General features: G+C 30.2%; 3 protein-coding genes across 3 annotated transcripts in view; all 3 read right to left on the bottom strand.

The window, feature by feature from the left end:
* The window catches only part of LOC129910598 (low-density lipoprotein receptor-related protein 2), a 229866-nt gene extending 221190 nt beyond the window's left edge, over positions 1 to 8676 (bottom strand). The window contains exon 1 of the mRNA XM_055988032.1: positions 8417 to 8676. The gene's annotated coding sequence lies outside the window, so the exon portion shown is untranslated. The remainder of the gene's footprint in view (positions 1 to 8416) is intronic.
* Positions 8677 to 9159: 483 nt separating this feature from the next.
* Positions 9160 to 10113, bottom strand: LOC129912555 (zinc transporter 7-B-like). The gene is made up of 2 exons (XM_055990851.1): positions 10030 to 10113; positions 9160 to 9958 (listed from the first exon to the last, which is right to left on the bottom strand). Exons 1-2 carry the CDS (start codon positions 10033 to 10035, stop codon positions 9359 to 9361), a joined length of 606 nt encoding a protein of 201 aa, XP_055846826.1. The 5' UTR covers positions 10036 to 10113; the 3' UTR covers positions 9160 to 9358.
* Positions 10114 to 12711: 2598 nt separating this feature from the next.
* LOC129909494 (uncharacterized) lies at positions 12712 to 13696 on the bottom strand. Its single transcript, XM_055986570.1, has 2 exons — positions 13691 to 13696; positions 12712 to 13623 (listed from the first exon to the last, which is right to left on the bottom strand). The coding sequence occupies exons 1-2, from the start codon at positions 13694 to 13696 to the stop codon at positions 12712 to 12714; spliced, it is 918 nt and encodes a 305-aa protein (XP_055842545.1).
* Positions 13697 to 21058: the final 7362 nt, after the last annotated feature.

The raw sequence follows: 21058 nt of genomic DNA, 5'->3' as shown, positions 1-21058 counted from the left end.
ACCCCGTGACCCCCCCCCCCCCTTGTATACGCCGTTGATTTGTATGACAAACAAATAAGTTTGTAGGTAATGTTTACATAATTGTTTATTTTTTTTGTAAGTGTCGAAGAAAATTTTCATAATATATGCAAAAACGTGCATCTCATTTATGCATTTTATCCCTTTCATGTGCTAATTGATGTTGAAATTTTAAACTACCGTGATACGAAGGTAGTTTGTGGCTTTTTATTCAAAACAAAAATAAAACGGGAAAACAATAGGTATATACAAAAAACGCGGTAAAACCCAATCAACAATCAGACAAAGGAATTGAAGAGGCTGCGGGTAAATTGCACGACTATTCACTTCGATTCGATTATTTGCAAGCTGGAGAGGAGAGAATCATTTTGTGGTAATTCTATGAAAGAATCGTTAGATTTTGACGAACTATAGTACCAGGCACTGGGTTGCACCTCACATCAACTCGACAGTGTAAGCTTCATCACTTTGATGTTTGATGATTCCATATAGTTGTTCACGATACTATTTTATTGTATCTACAATAAATTCTACATAGGCAAATGGGGAAGCTAAGATATTTTTTTCAATTTTTTTTTCTAAACATAAATTGCAGAGGCTATTGTTCATTTTAGATAAAGCAGATTGATATTGTTTTGTATGTTATGTATTTTCAGTTTTATTTAGGATAAATGATAGTGGGAGGTAATTTGTACCTTCAAATTTGACTGAGCAAATTTTTAAAATCGATATTCCGATATATGTACATATTTGATTGGTTTATTGTGAATTATTTTTATAGATATGGGCATGTGGACAACAGTTTAGAAGTAAAATTGTAAATTTTGGAAAATATGAAGATAAGGATATATTTCTTTTAATATTAGCTGCATGTTAGTGGCATTGTTTGGCATACCTTAACTAATAGCAGAATTTTTGCATAGCAGAATTTTTGCATATTTTAATTGGTGAAGTGCATTTTAAGAAGTATAAAGCAGAAACAAAAATTTGAGATATTCTAGGCAAATTTGAACTTTTGTTGATAAACCATTAATTTTACACATATACAGTCGAAACATGCAATTTTGTTCACTGTTTTCATATTAACGATATTAAACTACCATTGCCTACTGTATCATTCAAACGCATTTATACATTGGTTGCATTAATTTGCCTGTGAAGCATTGAGCCTTCCAGTCTATAAATTGATCAGTCTCTCTGAAGGAACAAAATTATTTACCTAGCTCCGGAGCCTATTATGGTTAATTTAAAGTTGGTTAGAATGTTAAACCTTTTTTATTTTTTTTAGTAAGTGTATAGGAAAAGTAAATGAAAAGATTAATTTATCCTCAAAAAAATTTTAAACTTAAAATATCCTTGAAATTGTGGATATAAAAAAATATTTGGATAACTTACGGACGACCGATTTCTTAAGATCTAAAAATAAATTTTAAACAATTATTTTTAGATTTCGGTTTTTCTTAAGTTCTCAGTTTAAAAAATATTTAGAACGGGGACATTAATTCACATTGGAGTTTTTTGTTGCTTTTTTCTCAAGCACACTTTAATCTTATAAATTTAAACAAAATTTTCTAAAATCATTATTTATGGGTTGGGGTCGAAATTCTGTATGTTGCAAAATTCTGTATTCAAAATACTGTATGCCAAAATACTGTATGTCAAAATTCTGTATGTGCAAAATGCTGTACGAACAAAATTCTGAAAGTCAAAATTCTGTATAGCAAAATTCTGGTTGGTCAAAATACTGTACTTCAAAATTCTGTATATCAAAATTCTGTATTTCAAAATTCTGTAAAAATGCTTTAAAAAATATCGTTTTGACAATGTAAAAAAGTGCACTCGCACTTTTTTACATTAGGTATTTATATTAATTTTGACATTTTTTTTTGTAAAACGTATTTTGTATGTTTAAGAAAAGTTTCTAAGAAAAGTTCCTAGAATTGATTAACTTTTTTACTTTAATAATTATGTTTGTATAAAATTACAACTTTACTGTCAATAATTATATTTAAAGCTACTATTTAGTGTTTTTTTATCAAAGGAAATTTCTTAAAAAATACTGTATTGAAAATACAGTATTTTGCCGTACAGAATTTTACAAAACAGAATTTTGCAAGTCAGTATTTTGTTCATACAGTATTTTGACGTACAGAATTTTGTATTTACAGTATAATGACGTACAGAATTATGGTCTTACAGTATTTTGACCCTACAGAATTTTGTCGTACAGAATTTTGACAAGCAGAATTATGACCCGCTCCCATTATTTATTTCACTCGAAATAATCCAAAAGTTTGGTATTACATTTAGAAATTTTGAAAAATCGAATAAGAAATAATTCTTTACAAAGTTATTTGTAGTACAGAATTATCTCGTTTATTTTTTTACTTGGGTTTCAATTATATAAATTGTAAATTTGTAATAATACCAGCCTTTAAAAGTAGATAAATACATGCAAAACTTTTATGAATTTAATTTAATAGAGATTACTCGCACATCCAGTTAAATCTAATAAACACTTTTGAAGAGATATTTAATAAAACTGTCCTTGATCTAAAGTTGTACTAACTGGAAATCCACTCTTTGTTCTTTTAAACCAAATACACTAATACACTGTGCATCACCCAGTTTATGTCATTTTTTTAAAAGTACTATTTGTTTTTAATAACAGCGTGAGATGTAAAAAAAAAGTTCATAAGGCTGTTCAACAATTATTACACTCTTCTATGGTTAGTTCCAATAATATACATACTTAATTAATTTTGCATTGAAGGTCACTAGTGAACAAAAAGAATTCATCAAATTTGAGAGTTTTATTTTCGTTTATTATAATAATTACGAAAATAAAGAAATACAATTTCTCAAAATAAAGTCAAGAACTAAAAACAATCAAATGATAAAGAGTGTTTACCTTTATTAAATGTATACAAAACCTTTGTTTAGTTGAATGCTTTTAACAGCGCACACATGAGATTGTACTTTATAAAGCTAACCCTTTTCTGATGCATCCCTCTAATGCAAGGAAACCAGTTGAGTTTACTCAAGTGAAAGTCATTGACAGCATTAAACTGACACTGTGCCATCGCCACTGATGGGATTGCAGTTTACCTTTGAAGTTTGTATCCAGTTTTAGTGCACTTTACCACTATTGTCGAGTCAGGAACAGGAAAGGGTAGAGAGTCGTTCAACATCATCTCACCATCTAATCTTCCATGTTTTCTTTGATGAGGGTTTGCTTTTGCCTTGAGTGAAGGAACCATGGTTATGCTAAATGGAGCTGATTTTAAATTGTTATTGGAAGCTATATTGATCATTTTAGCTTTTATTTTGAAGTGAGATCCACTTTAAAATATACAAGGAAATAAACATTAAAACTAATACTAAATGCCTTGCCTAAGATTGTTTTTTATACGTTTTGTATAATGTATTCAAATGGAATATATGGTTGGTTCTAAATATTGGTGTTATTACAAAAATTCTTCGTGTCTCGGATACAGTAAAAATTCCTTGATGACAAACCGAGCAAAAACTTAAAACGGACATAAAGCGTATGCTGCAATTCTAGTTTTAGACACATATAACAACAGCTTGATTTAATAAAAAACAATTCTGGATCTTCTGAGGACAAGCAAATCAAGTTTCTCCTTTTTCTACAAAAATGCCAACTTATAAGGGTTGGGGTTAAAATTGTGCCTTCAAAATTCTGCTTTACTAAATTCTGCTTTCAAAACTCAGTTTTTCAAAATACTGCTTTTCAAAATTCTACTTTTCATAATTCTGTATTACAAAGTTTTGCAAAAAATTAAATAAGGGTTTGAAAAATGTTTAAAAGCGCGCGCTTTTTTTTAATTTTTTGTAGAATTCTATAAAATCGTCCTTATGCTTGATCTACTGCTTAGGTATTTGAATGCTTACTTACTTTGTCACTTTTTTAAGCATATTAAGTTTTTGTTTAGTAAATAAATAAATTTGAAAATATTGAGAAAAAGTTTTTAATATTAAATAGCTATATTTTTTTTTTTTCAATAATCAAAAATTTATTAATTTATGAAATAAAGATGAATATTCAAAAAATTGAATAAGAAAAGGAATTTTTTACATCTAAAAAAACATTGTTTCTAAGTAGTATATAGATGTTAGTTGAAAGAAAGTCAGTCTATGCATTTAAAAAAATATATACGATAGAAACTAAAAATCTTTATTAAAGTACTAATTTTGAATTAAATTAGTTACTTGTATTTTTCTTTAGAAAGTGCCTATGCTATAAAAAAAAAAACACATTTGGCAGAATTTTGTTCAAATAATGCTGGAACAATTTTAAAAACAGAATTTTAAGATGCTGAATTTCGAAAGACAGAATAGAAAAATAACAGAATTTTGAAAACCAATATTTTGAAGTCAGAATTTTGACCCACTCCCAACTTATAACTACCTCTTAACACAATATTTAGTATTATTTTGCATTGATAATTCTTATGCAAAGCACGTTACCCAGAAAGCAACCCTTCTCTATTATCCGACGTAGGTGTATAAATTTACTGTTTTCTTTCCAAGAATTAAGTTGACGAAGGATAATTTTTAAAAGTTTATCTCTCGAATAAAACAAAAACTACCATTCGCATTCTTATAAATTCAAAGATAAGAAAAAAACTCGTTTTCATTTTATGTTTTTGAATTTAAGTCAAATTTCCGTTCGTTATTAAGTTTATTTGCTAGTATCTTGAGAATGAAATTTTATTTTATTTTTTCTAGTTTAAAAACTATGTAAACAATTAATCTTTATAAATTGCATTTCATTGAAATTTTCTCTTAGCTGTGAAACACTTCTTTTGTGCATCGCAGTTTATAAATACTTGAAGTGAAAACAATATTAAATTGTTTCACCGCAATTTGCCCAGAAATATGCAACAAAAACAGAAGAGCAAGAGCAACTTTTAATTTCCACTAAACTAATTGCACAAACTGAGAAGAGAGAGAGAGCCATTTCTTAGCTTGTTTGCATTTGCACTCAAGTTGCAACAGCAGCAGCAGCATCAGTAGCTAGCCATAGCCAAGCCATTGGCAATGAGGAGGGAGCAAGCACTACTCTTGTTGTAGTCAATGGCATAAAGTTCAACCAGAAGTTTTACCAATTTTCATCGTCGGGATAACCCTGAGGTATTACACCAACTGTAATTGAAATTTTCTCTGTGTATAGCTAGCTCTATTGAAATTATTATAGAAAAAGTTGCTGATGCTGATGTGCTTTGGCGTAAAAAAACGCAACACAACACAACTCAACCCACCTATAATAACTCACCCAACATTCCCTGGTGGTGAGTAAGTTTTATGAAAACAAAGAATGAAAAAAATAACTTTTCACATCTTTGGAAGCACTCGCCACTCGGACATAGAAAGCAAATTTATAATGCACGGCAAACGGGCGGTGAAGTTATTACTCGTCTGTGCACCTGATTTCTTTGAAAATATAATGGATTTGGAGTAGTTTACTGGTCGGAACACAATTGAGTTGCGCTAGTGATTTAAAGAATGAAAAGGGTTATTGGATTATGCTCTTTAATGGATTTATTAAGTATTTTTCACTTAATTCTTTTTCTTTGAAGTTTGCTTGACTGAAAAAATTCTCATTTTTATTCTGCTACTTTACTATCACACTTTGTCACTTTATGACTTTACCTATATTTCTGTTTACCGCTTTGTAATCTGAAAATATTGATATTTATAAAGTAAATTTCGAAACGATGCCGATGTAGCATTAGGTTTCAATTTCAGGCTCTAAATATACCAAGTGTTTTTTTTTCTCTATTCAGTACAAACGAGAGCAATTTACAATTGACTATTAAATATTCATCAATAAAATAAACCTTTTTGAAAATCTGCAAAATTTGAATGCATTGGAAATAGCAACAGCATCATGTTATAAATATTTCCTTTAGGTTCATGATTAGATACACGAGTTATCTATGCAAATTTAAACAATAGCTATAAGTAGAACTTATGTAGGTATTATTTAGTTATTCTTTGTGAAGCTAATTGATATTCTAAAATATGATTCACTTTGTTAAAATAGTAATAATTTTTTTAATTTGAAAAACAAAGTATGCATACTATGCAGTTTTAATATATTCAATATGACCTACAAGTCGTAGGTATTAGGTCATGATAAAAAAATTTTGAAATTTCGTTTTTTTGTAAAACAGTGTTTTGAAATGTAAAAATCTGTAATTTTTCAAAAAGACAAAGAAGCCAAAAAACTAAGTTAAATAAAAAATTTGACTGATACGTATGGATTTATTTTATTTGTGCTTTTTAAGGAATCCTTAACTTGCCCTTTATACTATAGTAAATAGGTACCTGTGGTAAATTTTACTATGTTAAACATTCAAGAGGCAGAGGCACAATAATGTATTAAATTACATAATTCATTTGATTATATAACATGTTGTCTGTATTTGATAACAAACATTTATCCACATACAAACTATGTAAAAACATGCCCTTATTTAAAAATAAAATGCACGAACTTGCTCTAAGAGTTCAAGTTGCTTAAATTTTTAAGACTTTTTATATAGAAATTTGGAAAATGTAGGTGCCTACTATATGGGTACAGAAAAAAAAAAATAAAATTCGTCTTTTAAAAAAATAATATAAAATCTGAAATCAAATTGCCCCCCAAAACAAGTATGCAGTTTTGATTGATATATTAAGATGCAACATAAAATTTTAAAAAAACTTAATGACCCATTTTCGAAAATTTGATTTTTCAAAAAAAAATTTCAAAATTTTTCTAAAAATCTTAAAATTATTTTTTTCAAAATTTTTGTATGGCTTATATTTAAAAATATAAATGCTTCTTCACAAAAAGTTTCGTTGAAATCGAATAAGAAGTTTCGGAGATAAACGGATTTGATAAAACCGGTTCTATTGCAGGTACCGTTAATAATGATTTTCAAAAAAAAAATTTTCATTAGAAGATAGACCTTGTCTTAAAACTAACATTTGAAATTTTTAAACAAAATCGTTTTAGCCGTTTTTGAGCAATTTCAACTTAACTAAAATCGGTACATGACAAGTCCCGTTATTTTTTGTCCAAAAAAATTAATTCCAAAAAACCCTCTGGAGAGTCGCCAAATAACGCTACATACCAAGTTTGACATTAATCGGTCCATCCGTTAGGCTGTAGCTCCTTATACAGACAGACAGACAGACAGACAGACGGACTTCCGGGACCCACTTTTTTGGCATTCTCTACCATCGTAATGTCATGGAAAAATGTTATCTCAACTTTTTTTTTTGTACGAATGCATAACTTGATATACAGGGTGTCCTAAAAGCATTGGATCAAACGAAATATGCTGATAGGGGTACTTAAAGGCTCTCAGAATTTGGTAAATCCATACGGTTTTCGATTTAATGCTATTCTTATGAAATTTAGAAAAATTCCTACTTTGCAACAGTATTTTGCTTCCTGCGCCCATTATTGATTTTTGTTTTTTACAATTCTTTTACTATAACATTGCCAAATAGTTAATTAATTAATAAAAAAAAAATTTTATTTCATACGTTTTATAAAAAATCAAATTCTAACTTTTATTTGAGAGCAACACCGCGAAAAAAATTTGTACGGTGTGAGAATGGTTTATTATTTTAAAGTTGCCCTGTTATTGTAGTTTTTAAAAAAGCTCAACAAATTTTGAGAGCAAAATTTCAAACAAAAATAGAGGCTTTTGTTCGAAGAGAAATAAACAAATAACAGTTGGAGAAAATGTGTTTATTTTTTGTTGTTTTTTTTTCTGAAAAACCCGGTTTTGTTGAATTCAAATTGTAATATTTTTCGATCTAGCTTCAACTTTGGAAACTTTTATACTTTTTTGAAAACTACAATAACAGGCCAACTTTTTAAAATAATAAACCATTCTCACACCGTAAAAATTTTTTTCGCGGTGTTGCTCTCAAATAAAAGTTAGAAATTGATTTTTTATAAAACTTCCAAGCCAACTGTTAGTTAATTTGCAGCGAAATGGCGCATGAAATAAAATTTTTTTGATTAATTAATTGTCTGTAACTATTTGGCAATGTTATAGTAACAGAATTGTAAAAAATAAAAATCAGTAATGGGCGCAGGAAGCAAAATACTGTTGCAAAGTAGGGGTTTTTCTAAATTTCAAAAGAATTGCATTAAATCGAAAACCGTAGGGATTTGGGATGAACAAGTTACCAAATTCTGAGAGCCCTTAAGTACCCCTATCAGCATAGTACATATTTCGTTTGATCCATTACTTTTGGGACACCGTGTATAGTACGTAGTACCTACATATGTACATCGCAAGTAAAAAGTACATGCATGCATAAATTAATTTGTTTTAAAGAGATTTTATACATTGAAATTGTTACATACCTGTGTACTTGTATCTTTAATTTCATCTTCACGTTCGTTTATACAAAAATTCTTCATTTTCGTATGCTTTTGATTATTTCAGACACACAGACCGACAAATTCAAAGTTTGGTGCCGCGGAAACAACTTCTGTTCTTCTGTATTATTACTTTTAACGTAAGTCAAATTAATTAGAGCTTTTCTTGAAAATATATTTTAACGCACACGATAGCAAATATAAACACGCACCACACATTATATTATTTTAAAAAATCGACTAAGCAATAAAATTACACGAAAGACAAACAAAATAAATAAAATAAGTTGAAACAATTTCAATTGTCGCTTTGATTTTCAAATAAATTTTACTATTTAATAAAAAAAAGTATCAGCTGAGTGTTTTTTTTTATATATATTTTTATTGCAAAGTTTGATCAAACGACTAGTTTATAAAGAAATTATAATAGAACAAAGCCGCGAAGAGATTTTTTTAATGCTATTCAAGAGAAAAAAAATACTATATTCAGGATTAAACACTTGTTTGTTGGTAACTATTACCTACTACTTCCGAAATTGTATTGTTATTATTATTACAGTTCAATTTTCAAAAGCCCTCATTAGGAACTGCAAGACGTGTACATCTCATGTTTTCAATTTAAAGACCTTTCCAAAAATACAACTCATTTCTTGCTATCGCTCACAACCAAAATCCGGTGTGGACCGAGAGTCCTTTAGCAATTTTTTTGTTTTTATAAAACAATATGCCTCCAATTAGTATTTCTCTTGAGAACCAATGATGCTGTCAATTAACACGTTTTTAGCCTTTTTTTGTGTAAAGTTGATTCTTATTTAATATAAAAATAATTCAAACAACCCACTTACTCAGTCAAAACAAATATAATGATTCACTATATTCTAACTTAAAAATCTAATAACAAATATTTATCAAAAATCTAACAAAACATTAGGCCCATCCATGGCTCTCATGATGATGATGATGTCCTTGACCTTGTTGAATAACTTTAATGATTTTAACTACTTGAACACCCCCATGACCATGATCATGTCCAGCTCCATACGAGTATCCACCCCCACTTGAGAATCCACCACTATGTCCAAATCCACCATTATCACCTCCAATATGTTCGTGGATTACTTGAACTTGTTGAAAAACTGGTGCTGGGCCTGAGGAAAAGCTATGTCCAGAGTGTCCTTGTCCTGAATATCCATGGTTCTCGTGAATTACTTTAACAATTTGAGGAACAATTTCTATTTGTTGATGGTGATGGTGATCATGATCATGATCATGACCACTTGAGTAACCCTCGTCATGAATTACTTCAATGATTGATGGAGCTGAATCATGATGAGAATGATAATTCTGTTGACCACCATATCCCGAAGGCTCTGCATGGATAACTTTAATAATACTTGGTTCCTGATCATATCCATGTCCATGATCATGCCCTTCATCATAAGAGTATCCACCACCACCTCCAGAAAGTTCTCCAAGAAGAATTCCAGCATTAGCACTTGAAGCCAAGATCAATACACAGATGAAAGCCTAATGCAAAAGAAAAAACAAAAAATACTGTTAAAATTCAATTAAAAACATTTCAAAGCTTTTATTTATACCTTCATGTTTGTGATTTAATTTTAAGTGACTTAAAATATCAGGTTAATTCCTATGAAAGGTTGATGAGAAAATGATATAATGTGTGATGGTTTCAATCCGTTTATATAGTTCATTTATTTGATTAAGTTTCTTCAAAATTTTAGAAAGTACCATGATCAATCTTGCAGAGTTAAGTTAATTTGTTTTTAATATAATCATTTTGTGAAATCAATTTTGGTGCATGGTAAACAGTCGACACCAAAAAAAAAATGGCAGCCAACATTAATACTGATTTGAAATCATCTCCACTTCTTTATAAAAAAAAAGTTAAACTACATTCATTATAAAATTGATTCAAGTTAACAACCTCAAGGTTTATTGATTGTTGAATTTCTTTTGATCGCGACTGTAAAATAGACCAATATAATTACAACGTTATTTAAATTAAGTGTTGTTGTTTTATGTGCAAGCAAATTGTCAAATTTAAGTGGATCAAATCGATATAAATAAAAAGCCCAAATCTTTGAAACAAGTTTATGATTAGCCTATTGAAACTAAATAATATTTTACTACACTGTGATGTGTTATTCCAGAGACTGCACAGAACTAATATTCAAAACTGCAATAAATTGAATAGTTCTCACTCTTGAACAAACAAAATAAGTGTAATAGTATAGACAAGATAAACATAAGAAACAGAGCTAACTCAGAAATAATTCTCATAGGGCTGAAAATTGGTACAGAGCATTTAAATATAGATTAAAGTAAAATGTCAAAAGTCCCCAAAAGTCCCATGTGTGCATAAAAAGTTATTCAAGTTTTAATGTCGAAAATTTAGGTATATAAAAAAAATATAACATTGAAACGGGAGAAGCTATAAAAAAAGTATATGGATGTCTTGTAGGTTTTGTAATTACGTAAAAAAAATGTTATGACACTTTTTTTTCTACGAGATATCGTTTAGAAGATATCGTGGTTTTAAAACGTGTCAAATGTCGAAAATATCGTTTTTTTGCCTATTACTCTTAAACTATGAGTCTATGGTAGATAATGTGCTCCTTTATATTACTACATTTTTTGTTTTTTGTTAAAGTAGTCTTTCAAAAAGAAAAAAAAAATTTTGATTTGGTCAAAACTCAAAAATTGCGAATTTGTGTACATAGCTTCTAAAATATGAGTTTTTTAACATATATGTATTTTTAACTCGTATCATATACTATAACGCTTTGCACAAAATAGCTGTAGATATGCTTTAGTAACACTTGTCGTTTTAAAGGTAGTGCGCTCAAAAGAGTGGTAGGTATATATAGAAATATCGCTTTTTTGTCTATTTTCTTCAAATGGTCAGTATTATCTAAACAAATTTTCATAGCATGTGTAGATTATGTGATTTTTACATATCAATAAAGTTTTTATCCCTCCAGAGTTATAGGTAATTAAAAAAAATTTTTTTTGTATTTCAACTAAAATCAAAAATATATTATTATATATTTTTTTATACTTAACTCTTCTAAAATGCATGATGATGTTTTCCATAAAAAAGATTAAGATGTACTTTTTCATAGCTGCCATCGTTTAGAAGATATTAGCTTTCAGAGAGAGGACTATACGAAAAAATCGTGTGTTTTGTCTTTTATTGTCGACATTTAACCTTAAATAACTTTTTATACACTCATGGGATTTTTGACATTTTCATTGCACATAATCTGTGCAATGTTTTCCAGGATAGAGTAAACTCCTTAAGAATAAAATTTCAAAAGGTATAACACGTTATGTAGGTAACCGTTGATTTTTAATAATTTTTTTTTTTTCAAATTAAGTAATTTTTTTAGAAAATTGCCCCTCCCGGCTAGAGGGGAAGAGACCCCTCTCCCATACGATTTTTTCTTTTTTCGACCCTACCTACACGCTCTAGCTTTTTTGGCATATTACTCCTGAAACACCCTGTATAACAAACGATACCACCAAGTTGAAAATATAGACTTAATTTTGTCAGCTGTTGTGGAACTTTTTTAATACAAGTCTTTCCATCTAGATCACGTTCAATTCAATCCACAACAAGGACCATAAGAACTTAAGATACATAGGTAAACATCCAAACTAGGACCATTTCTCTTCAAAGTTTTCAACTCGAAGCAACTCCGCTTTAAAAACGACCTCGAAAGCCTACTTGTCTACGATTCCCCATATACCCGATACAGACAAATCAAAGTCCACATTATGCTTGTTTAATTCTAACAGAGTTGGGGCTTTAATTAAGAATTGCTTTAGAGTTTAGAAGATCACGATCAGAAGGATGACGCCCTATCAAGCTCAGCAGAAGTAGGTACTACAATCAATCATTCCGACGGAGTACAGCTATTAGACAAAAATCTATGAGAAATATCTAGTAGTAATCAAAGTCAACGGGCTGTTCAGGTTCACCCCATCCCCAGATACTACAGCCATTTTGAAGTCTAAGCGGTTGCTTTACAAGCAACTTATAACTCATCAAGCAACGATAGCTCACGAAAAATTTTTTTAAACGAACATTGAGAAATATTCAAACTTGATGCCTTTGCACTTTGCAGCAGATTCAATCCGATTCAAACATTGAATATTAGAATAAATTAAAACCAAGAAATTATAACAAAAAAAATCATTCTCTATATTTTAACTTAAAAAATTAATAACAATCTTAACAAACAAACTGCTTAAAACAATTAGGCCCATCCGTGGCTCTCATGATGATGACTTTCTTGATGATGATGTCCGATATCTTCTTGGATAACCTTGATGATTTTAACTTCTTGAGCACCACCACCGGAATGACCATGACCATGGTCGTGGTGATCGTGTCCACCGACTCCATAGGAGTATCCACCTCCACCTCCACTTGAGAATCCACCTCCATGTCCAAATCCAGCACTGTCACCTCCAGCTTGTTCATGGATCACTTGAACTTGTTGAACAACTGGGGCTGGGCCAGAGAAAGAACCATGTCCGGAGTGACCTGAGTGACCGGAATGACCAGAATGACCAGAACTACCGTGATCTTCGTGAATAACCTTAACAATTTGGGGAGCAGCTTCTACATGATGATGATGATCATGACCACCAGAGTAACCTCCACTTGAGAATCCGCCTCCACTTGAGAAACCGCCTCCACTTGAGTGACCTTCTTCATGAATTACTTTGATGACTTGTGCTGGACCAGCATCACCACCATGACCAACATGTCCACCGTGACCGCCATGTCCACCATGACCTCCGTGTCCACCATGACCACCATGTCCAGAAGATTCCTCATGAATTACTCTGATAATGCTTTCTTGTTGACCATGACCATGATCATGTCCTCCACCATGGGAAAATCCACCGCCGCCGCCACCACCACCGTGGGAGTATCCACCGCCACCTCCTGATGATTCTTCATGGATTACTTTGATAATGCTGACTTCCTGACCATGACCATGATCATGTCCTCCACCGCCACCACCACCATGAGAGTATCCACCACCACCACCATGAGAGTATCCACCTCCACCACCACCGCCACCACCACCTCCAGAGAGTGCTCCAAGAAGTATTCCAGCGTTAGCGCTTGTGGCCAAGACCAAGAGACAGATAAAAGCCTATCAATGAAAAAACCAACACAAATTAATAACCAACTCAAAGTTAAAACCTTTTAAAGACCCTTACCTTCATGTTTGCAATCGTTTTGCTTAGGAGATATCAAGTATATTCCTCTGAAAGGTTGTTAAGAAAATGACATGAACTTTGTCAGTTCCATTCCGTTTATATAGTTAAATTTTGTGACTTAGCTCCACCACATTATAGAGAAAGTACCTACCGTGGGACTTGTCAATGTTGCAGATGAGTAGAAAAAAAATTATAATAATGTTGCAAGCTACTATATTGGACGAGTTCAATCTTCACACATAAAAATGTTGTGGTGGCGAAATAAATTATCTAAATGAACGAGTTTTTTTTCACAAACATACACAAACATCAACAAAATCTGCATATTAATTAATCTAAAATACAAGTTATATGTAATCGTTGCAAATTGGTTACATTTTTCATCAAAGGTTTTTTTTCAGCTTGACATCACTTAATTGTGGTCAACGAGAGAAGCTACTCTAAATTTGTAACTTTGAGTGTATACTCATTAAGATACCTACAAAGAAAATTTTAAGCTCATTCAAATTCGACTTGAAATCAAATTCAAGTTCTATTTTACTCTTAATTTTTGTTGTTTGTGAAAGTAAAAACAAAAAGATGATTTTATTTATTTATTAGATTAGTTCATTTTAAAACCCATCAAGGTTTTATCGGGCTTAAAAAAAGTTTCTGTTTATTTTAATAAAAGCACGTCATTTATTTTCTTTTGTATCATAAAAAATGTAAAGAAATAAAATGCAAAACCTGATCGCTAGCACATATTTTTATTCTCATGGTTTAAGGCCATTTAGTGGTTAAGAATATTCAGTGTAGTATAAAAATGTCTCATTTACATAAATTGGTATTACAAATACGGCTATAAGAAATAACCACACACTGAGGGGAAATATGAATTTTAGAAATGAAAACAATAATATATGGTTCTGCGTTTTGAAGACCTAATCATAATTTTTTGAGCGTTTAACAGTTTTTCGAATAATAAATATTATATTAATAAAAATTTATAAAAAAAAAATTAGATGATAATCAATTAAAAGATTTAAAAAAAATTGTTTTTATTAAATAGAACTTGAAAAACTTAATTAACACAGTGTTATTATTTTTAAAAATGATTATAGAAATACTTACTTACTTTTATTTAATTAATAATTAATTAAAAATAATTGCTTTAAAAAAATGTATTGTTTTGCTGTTTTACAATACTTTGATCAAAATTTGTCTTTAATTAAACGTGTTTTTTCCCTGAGTGTACAACTCCTATTCACATATGAAAATAATGTTATCCGTTGTGTAAAATTTGCTTGGGGCATTTGCGTAAAAAAGTCGCGTCTATGAACAAATCTACTACTACAGCTACTTTTGCTGTAGAAAAATATGACCACCTAAAAACTAACAGATTGCCCTATTGTTTTACTGCCCATATGTTTTATAAGGAAAATCTTATTAAAAGCAACCTTTAATAAATGTTTTTTATAAGGATTTCTTATTATCTTATTAGAGAAAATCTTATTAAAATTTGAGTGAAAAGTTCTTTCGATCAATATTTTCATAGCAGGTTGGTTCAGGTGGTAAGGTGGACGACTAATGACTAAAGTCTCCAGTTCGATTCCCTGCCTGGTCGTCGTTTTTTTTTTTTTTTCTTTTTAAAACCCTACAAGTGCAGATTTTAAAATAATAAGGAAAACCCGATTGTTTTTTTTTTTACTAAAAAGCAAATTTAAAATATAGGACTCTCAGTTTGGGTTAGTGATGGATGGCAAAAATCGATAATCCCAAACAGAATATCCCCAATGCCAAAATCCCCAAAAAAAAAAAAACAAAATAGTGGGAAGCCAAAATCCGCCAAAAACAAAGGCCAAACCAAAAAATCCCCAAGAAAAAATCCCAAAATTATGTTGCGCTAGTTGTGTATCAAGGAATCAAAAAGCGAGCGCTATTTGGTAGCTTGATACACAACTATATTGTATTTAACCACCTAAATCGTAAAACGAGTGAAAATGGTAACCGTACTAGGTAGGTCATAAACATTGTTTTTTTACCGCCTGTTTTTGACTGAACCTGAATTTTTAATTTGTCAAGTAAAAAAATATGTATATTAATGGGCCTTGCTACACAGGGTTGTGTCCAATCACGTTCCAATTTACATTTTCTAGGAACAAACGTCAAAAAGAGGAAAATTCTCACAGCTCTTGCCTACAACCTCACAACCGCAAAATAATTCCGAATAATAGAGTTAAATCAATGTGGTTTTCATTTACGTTGTTTTATGGTAACTTTTCCCTCAGTGTAAAATTGACAATTTTATCAGAAACGCCTCTACTGATTCGTTTGAACTTTTGTAGGTGATGTTTTAAAGTTCATTTTAGAGAAAAAATCCTGCTAGCAGCCATCAAGTCACTGTCAAACTCCCTGAAAGATGCGTGACTTTGTGAAAAAATCAACTCTCAAGAAGTTAATGGCTACTTACTCCCAGCTTTTTCCCCCTGAAAAGGGAAAGGCACATTTATAATATAATCCTTTTTTTTTCATTTCTGGTAATCTTTTAACTATCATCAAAATTATCAACAATTCGGTTTAATGATTAAACAAAAATTGTATAGATATGCTAAATTTAATTCCTAGATTTATATGCATCAGATTAATTTTAATTTTATAGATGATTAAAAAAACAAAATTAGCTAGTTGACATGTATATTTGGAATGGACCCGTTTTCGAAATATCTTTCTATGTGAGGAACTTCCTGAAAGAAAAAAAAAAATAATAATCATTTTTATCAACAAATAAAAAACGACTTCTATAGATCGAAACTTTAATAATGGTTTTCGCATGGATGCCATATTCAGAACTGGGAACTTTATATACAAATATCTACTTTCAAATACAAAAAGAATCATAAAAATCAAGTGACCGCACTATTTTCACTACCATTTAAAATTAAATCTGGCTTCAGTGAATGCTTATGAGTTATGACTATCAGTTCCTTAATAACAGTGTATTTTAGTCAGTTTAGTCAAAATTTTCCTTAAATAGGTACCTATCCTACACGTCTAAGGAAAATTTTGTGAATTCTTAGCTATTTACTTCTAGATTTTCTTATTCAGTTATCATAAGCTTAAATAAAGGCTTCGGTTTTTCACGTAACGGATATTTCAAGTGACTAAAAGTATACTCAAAAAACCACTTGTGACAAATCTCGACTAAAGTGTGACTACATATGAATTCTATCCTAAATGTTACTGAAACCGCTTCTGGATAACTCTTTACATGCTTTATTAGAAAAAACGAAAAATAAATACAAGGCAAAACTACCAATATTCCAACAAAATAGAGCTTTGTACTAAATCACTCCACAACTCTACTAACTGAAACGACAATCAATGCAAAGAAAAGTTTTCGAATCTTGGCGGAAATATAACAACCAAAAGCTTCCAAACCGCCTAGTTCTAATCTACTTTTCCAATACAGGAGGCTATAAACCTTTGTCATCCGTTTGTGAAAATGTATTCTCCAAATATGTAGTGTCCTCATCGACGACGACGACGGCAGTCATATATCAATGATACTGATGCTTTGGCGTATCCCATGGTAACACGTATTTTGTTGCTTAACTTACAAAAGACAAAGTAAACACCAAGACCACCCATCAACACAGAGCAATGTCACTAGACCAACTCTTGAGTAGTCGACAAAAGATATCGTTCTTGCTGATCAAAATGTATGTGTTGCGTAAATCAATGCATGGGTTGGATTTGACACATCGGGCACCATTGAACAATTACATTTTTATAGATTCCAAGCTCCAACCCAACATTATAGTTTAAAAAGTTAAAATCAACTTCTTGATTTGACATAATCTAGCATGCAGTAGGTTCGTATATTTTTAAAATAGTATTTATTGTAAACTTGTCGGGTGGTATTTCAGATGTCTTAACGTGAAATGAATGTTTATATTTTTATTAAGTATTTATAAGTTCTCGTTTGCCATAACCAAACTTTTTAAACGTTTGATCGTCTATACATTTTTTTAAGTCATTTTAAGTAGTTAGACCTATGACATGAAAACTGCAAGGAACTGAATAAAATTTTTTCCTTCTCAATCAGTAACTTCAGAGCGTGTAAGTAACGACAGAGGCCCTCATTGTGAATATCGTTCAACTTTTGATAAAAGTCTTTCGAATCGATAAATATCTGTTCTGGTATTGTGCATCTCTTTCGAAAATGATATTTACTATTGTGAATTATTAAATTGATTTGAGTCGATAGCAAAATTATAAACGAAAAAGATTAAACGATAAAACAAAAAAATTCACTCACAATAGAGATTAAAAATACAAAAAATCATTTTCGATGATCAACTGTCGACAAAATTCTTATATCAATAGACAAACCACATTCGAATAAGGGCCAAAGTTATATAAAAAAAAAAAACTTTAAAAAAGTACGTATACGCCCGAGTGTATGCGATACGATTTTTTTACATATTTACGCAGCATTTGATTAAATATATCCAAGCAAATGGTTAATTGCGTTTTATTTTACGTTTATTTTATAATTAAGCATATTTTGAACAAAAAAATAAACGCAGATTTACTTAAATTTAAATTTGGGAGGTATTCATTCAAAATACAATGTTTTTAAGGTAATGTCAACAAAAATTTTCATAATTTGAGCTAAGAACCATTTTGTTTATGCTCAATAAATTCAATGGGAGTGGAGGTATAGAAGTTACATAATCAGAACAAAGGTAAAAAAATAGAGTTCAAATGTAGAAAACCCGCGAAGCGAACCATCTACCGTATGATGAGTAATAATTCGTTTGCGTGGCCACTGAAAATATTTTTTATTTCAAAGAAATATATTTGCTGCGACCAATAGCTGACCGTCACTGAAAAAGGTTTTTTTAGGTACTCGAAAGAGATAATTTGCTGTGACCAATAGCTTTTTTGATTTTCAAAAACAAATTCGTTTTAACAAGCACCCTAACCCCATAACTCTGGCTTTTAATCGTTATTTTCGGCCAATGATGGTTTTCGTTGTTTTGAGCTAAACACATATCCTATAGAAGGCTATGCCATGATCTTAAAAAATTGGGTGCCAGACGTTTCAGACACAACAATGTCTTTACCAAGGATCCCTAAAATAGTCAACAAAAAAAACAAGCTTTGTTCAGTTTGACTGTATAGGGGAGTAATTAAAGCAAATTGCTTCGGAATCCATCTGAACTGCTCTGATATTGATATTTTTGTTTTCAAATATGTTTCGGGTGGCAATGTTGCCGTGGATGTAGTGCTTGACTGTTAACACGGAGGTGTGGGTTCGAGCACTACTTTAGGCAACATTCTTTAATTTATCCCCCATAAATGCATTTAAAAGACCTTAGTTCCTTTAAATGCATATAGTTGAAATTATTATTAATTATTTTCGGTTATTAAAATTCTAAAACCTCTAACTTCCACGGTTGCCGTAATGTCTTTTAAAATAAACAATAATTTTTATCCAAAATTTTGTTTAAACTTCATAATTTATTGATATTAAAAAATTGTCTTAAACAAAAATTTGTGGGAGTAAAGCAGAAGCAATTTTTTCACAAATTGACCTCAAACTAAAAAAAAAATTGAACGAACGGCAACATCTACAATATTTTTTTAAGCCAGCAGTTTATTCCTATTGTAAAATTAAAATAAAATAAAAAAATAAGTGAAGTATTAAAACAAAACCAAATGGTCTTCAAAATCTGAACTTTAAAACAAAATTTTATGAACAAAATTTTACCTGGGGGGTCATTCCGTAATTTTGAAAACGATAATCGAATCGATGATAATCGTTTTACAGTTTGAGAATCTTTAAAGCTATTTTAAGTCAATTCTGATTCAATATTTTCTAAATAGTTTATATAAATAAAAGTTTTCGAATCCTTTGAAGTCGTATTAGTCTAGGTGATTTAGTAGTTGCCTCTTACTCGGGTGTACGAGGTTCGATTCCAGAAATTGAAATTGTTTTTTTTTTTATTTTCTCAATAATCGTCAATAATCGTCAACAAATAAACGATAGCTAAATAGGTCTCGTTTTTGGAGAATTTATTCGTTTTTGGATGCAATATTTGATTTTTTAAAAGTGCTTATTAATTTATTCCAATCACCGATTAATTTGCAAACTCCACAAACAAAAAAAAAATATTAATGATTAATTTCTACAAATAACCATAATGTTAGATTAAATTATTTTAATTAGTGAGACGGCTTAGCATCTAAATCGTGCACTTTGTGATAAAAGCATGAAATTTATATCATTGGTAATGCTCAATATAAGAGTTATTTTGAGATATTGGGCCACCTTGTATTCCATCTGGAAGGGTAGATACAAGGGTTTTTCTGTGTTGCACTTGCTTTATTGCATATCATAGTATAAGTAATAAAACAATTTTATTAATATGATACATGATTTCGAGGTATTTCTTAACGCCTTAAATGTCTCGACCATGATGTAAAAAGTTATTGGACTCTTTATGAATTGTCTTTCTCAAAGAGCAAGTGTCAGAATATTACCAAGTACTCCTTGAAATAAATTGCACGACTGGGGTCGCACGTACTTGCTCTTATGCTTAAAGTAACTATAATGTTAAAGCTTTTCATTCAAGAAATTTAAAATTTGATATTTTGAAGAAATTTCATAAGTAGTATAAAAAAATTAAATCTGTTTTTATAATTAATTAAACTCCGTTTTAAATTATCTTAAAAAAAATAAAAAATATGCCATTTTATTTCTTGTATAAAAAGGTATTTTTAGAAAAAAATTTTCGAAAATTGTAGGAGCCGTTTTTTAAAAAAATAATTTTTTATATATAAAAATTTTTTAACATTTTTCAAAAAAAAAGTTGGTATGCCATTTTGAAGAAATAATTAATTTACACATAAAAACTAAATTTCAAAATTCTTCATTGATTCGTTTTCAAAAAATTGATTTTTCAAAAAAAAGTTTTGAAATATTTTAAAAAAAACCAAAAATGCGTTTTTTGAAAATTTTCTAAAATTTTAATATTATCTTTACTTACACACTTTTGTATAAAAATTTTCATTTAAATCGGGTTAATGTTGTACGAGATATTCAGAAACGAAAAAAATCGTTCTATGACAGGTACCGTTAATAACGGTACAAAAAATATTTTTTTTACTTAAAAAGTTGGCTACTATGTGTAGTACTACACACAAAAATTTTAATCAAAATCGTTAGAGCCGTTTTTGAAAAAAATTAACTTTTCTATTTCCGTTATATGGCAGGTACCGTTAGTTTTGGTCATAAAAAAAAAATTTCAATTTCCCCTCTAGGGAATCACCAAAAACTGCTAACCACCAAGTTTGAAGAAAATCACTTCACTCGTTTAGGCT

The sequence above is a fragment of the Episyrphus balteatus genome, chromosome 2 (assembly GCF_945859705.1).
Source record: "Episyrphus balteatus chromosome 2, idEpiBalt1.1, whole genome shotgun sequence".
In the NCBI taxonomy this organism is placed as follows: Eukaryota; Metazoa; Arthropoda; class Insecta; order Diptera; family Syrphidae; genus Episyrphus; species Episyrphus balteatus.
Note: the sequence above shows the minus strand (reverse complement) of the source record. Positions and strands in the feature narration are given on the sequence as shown.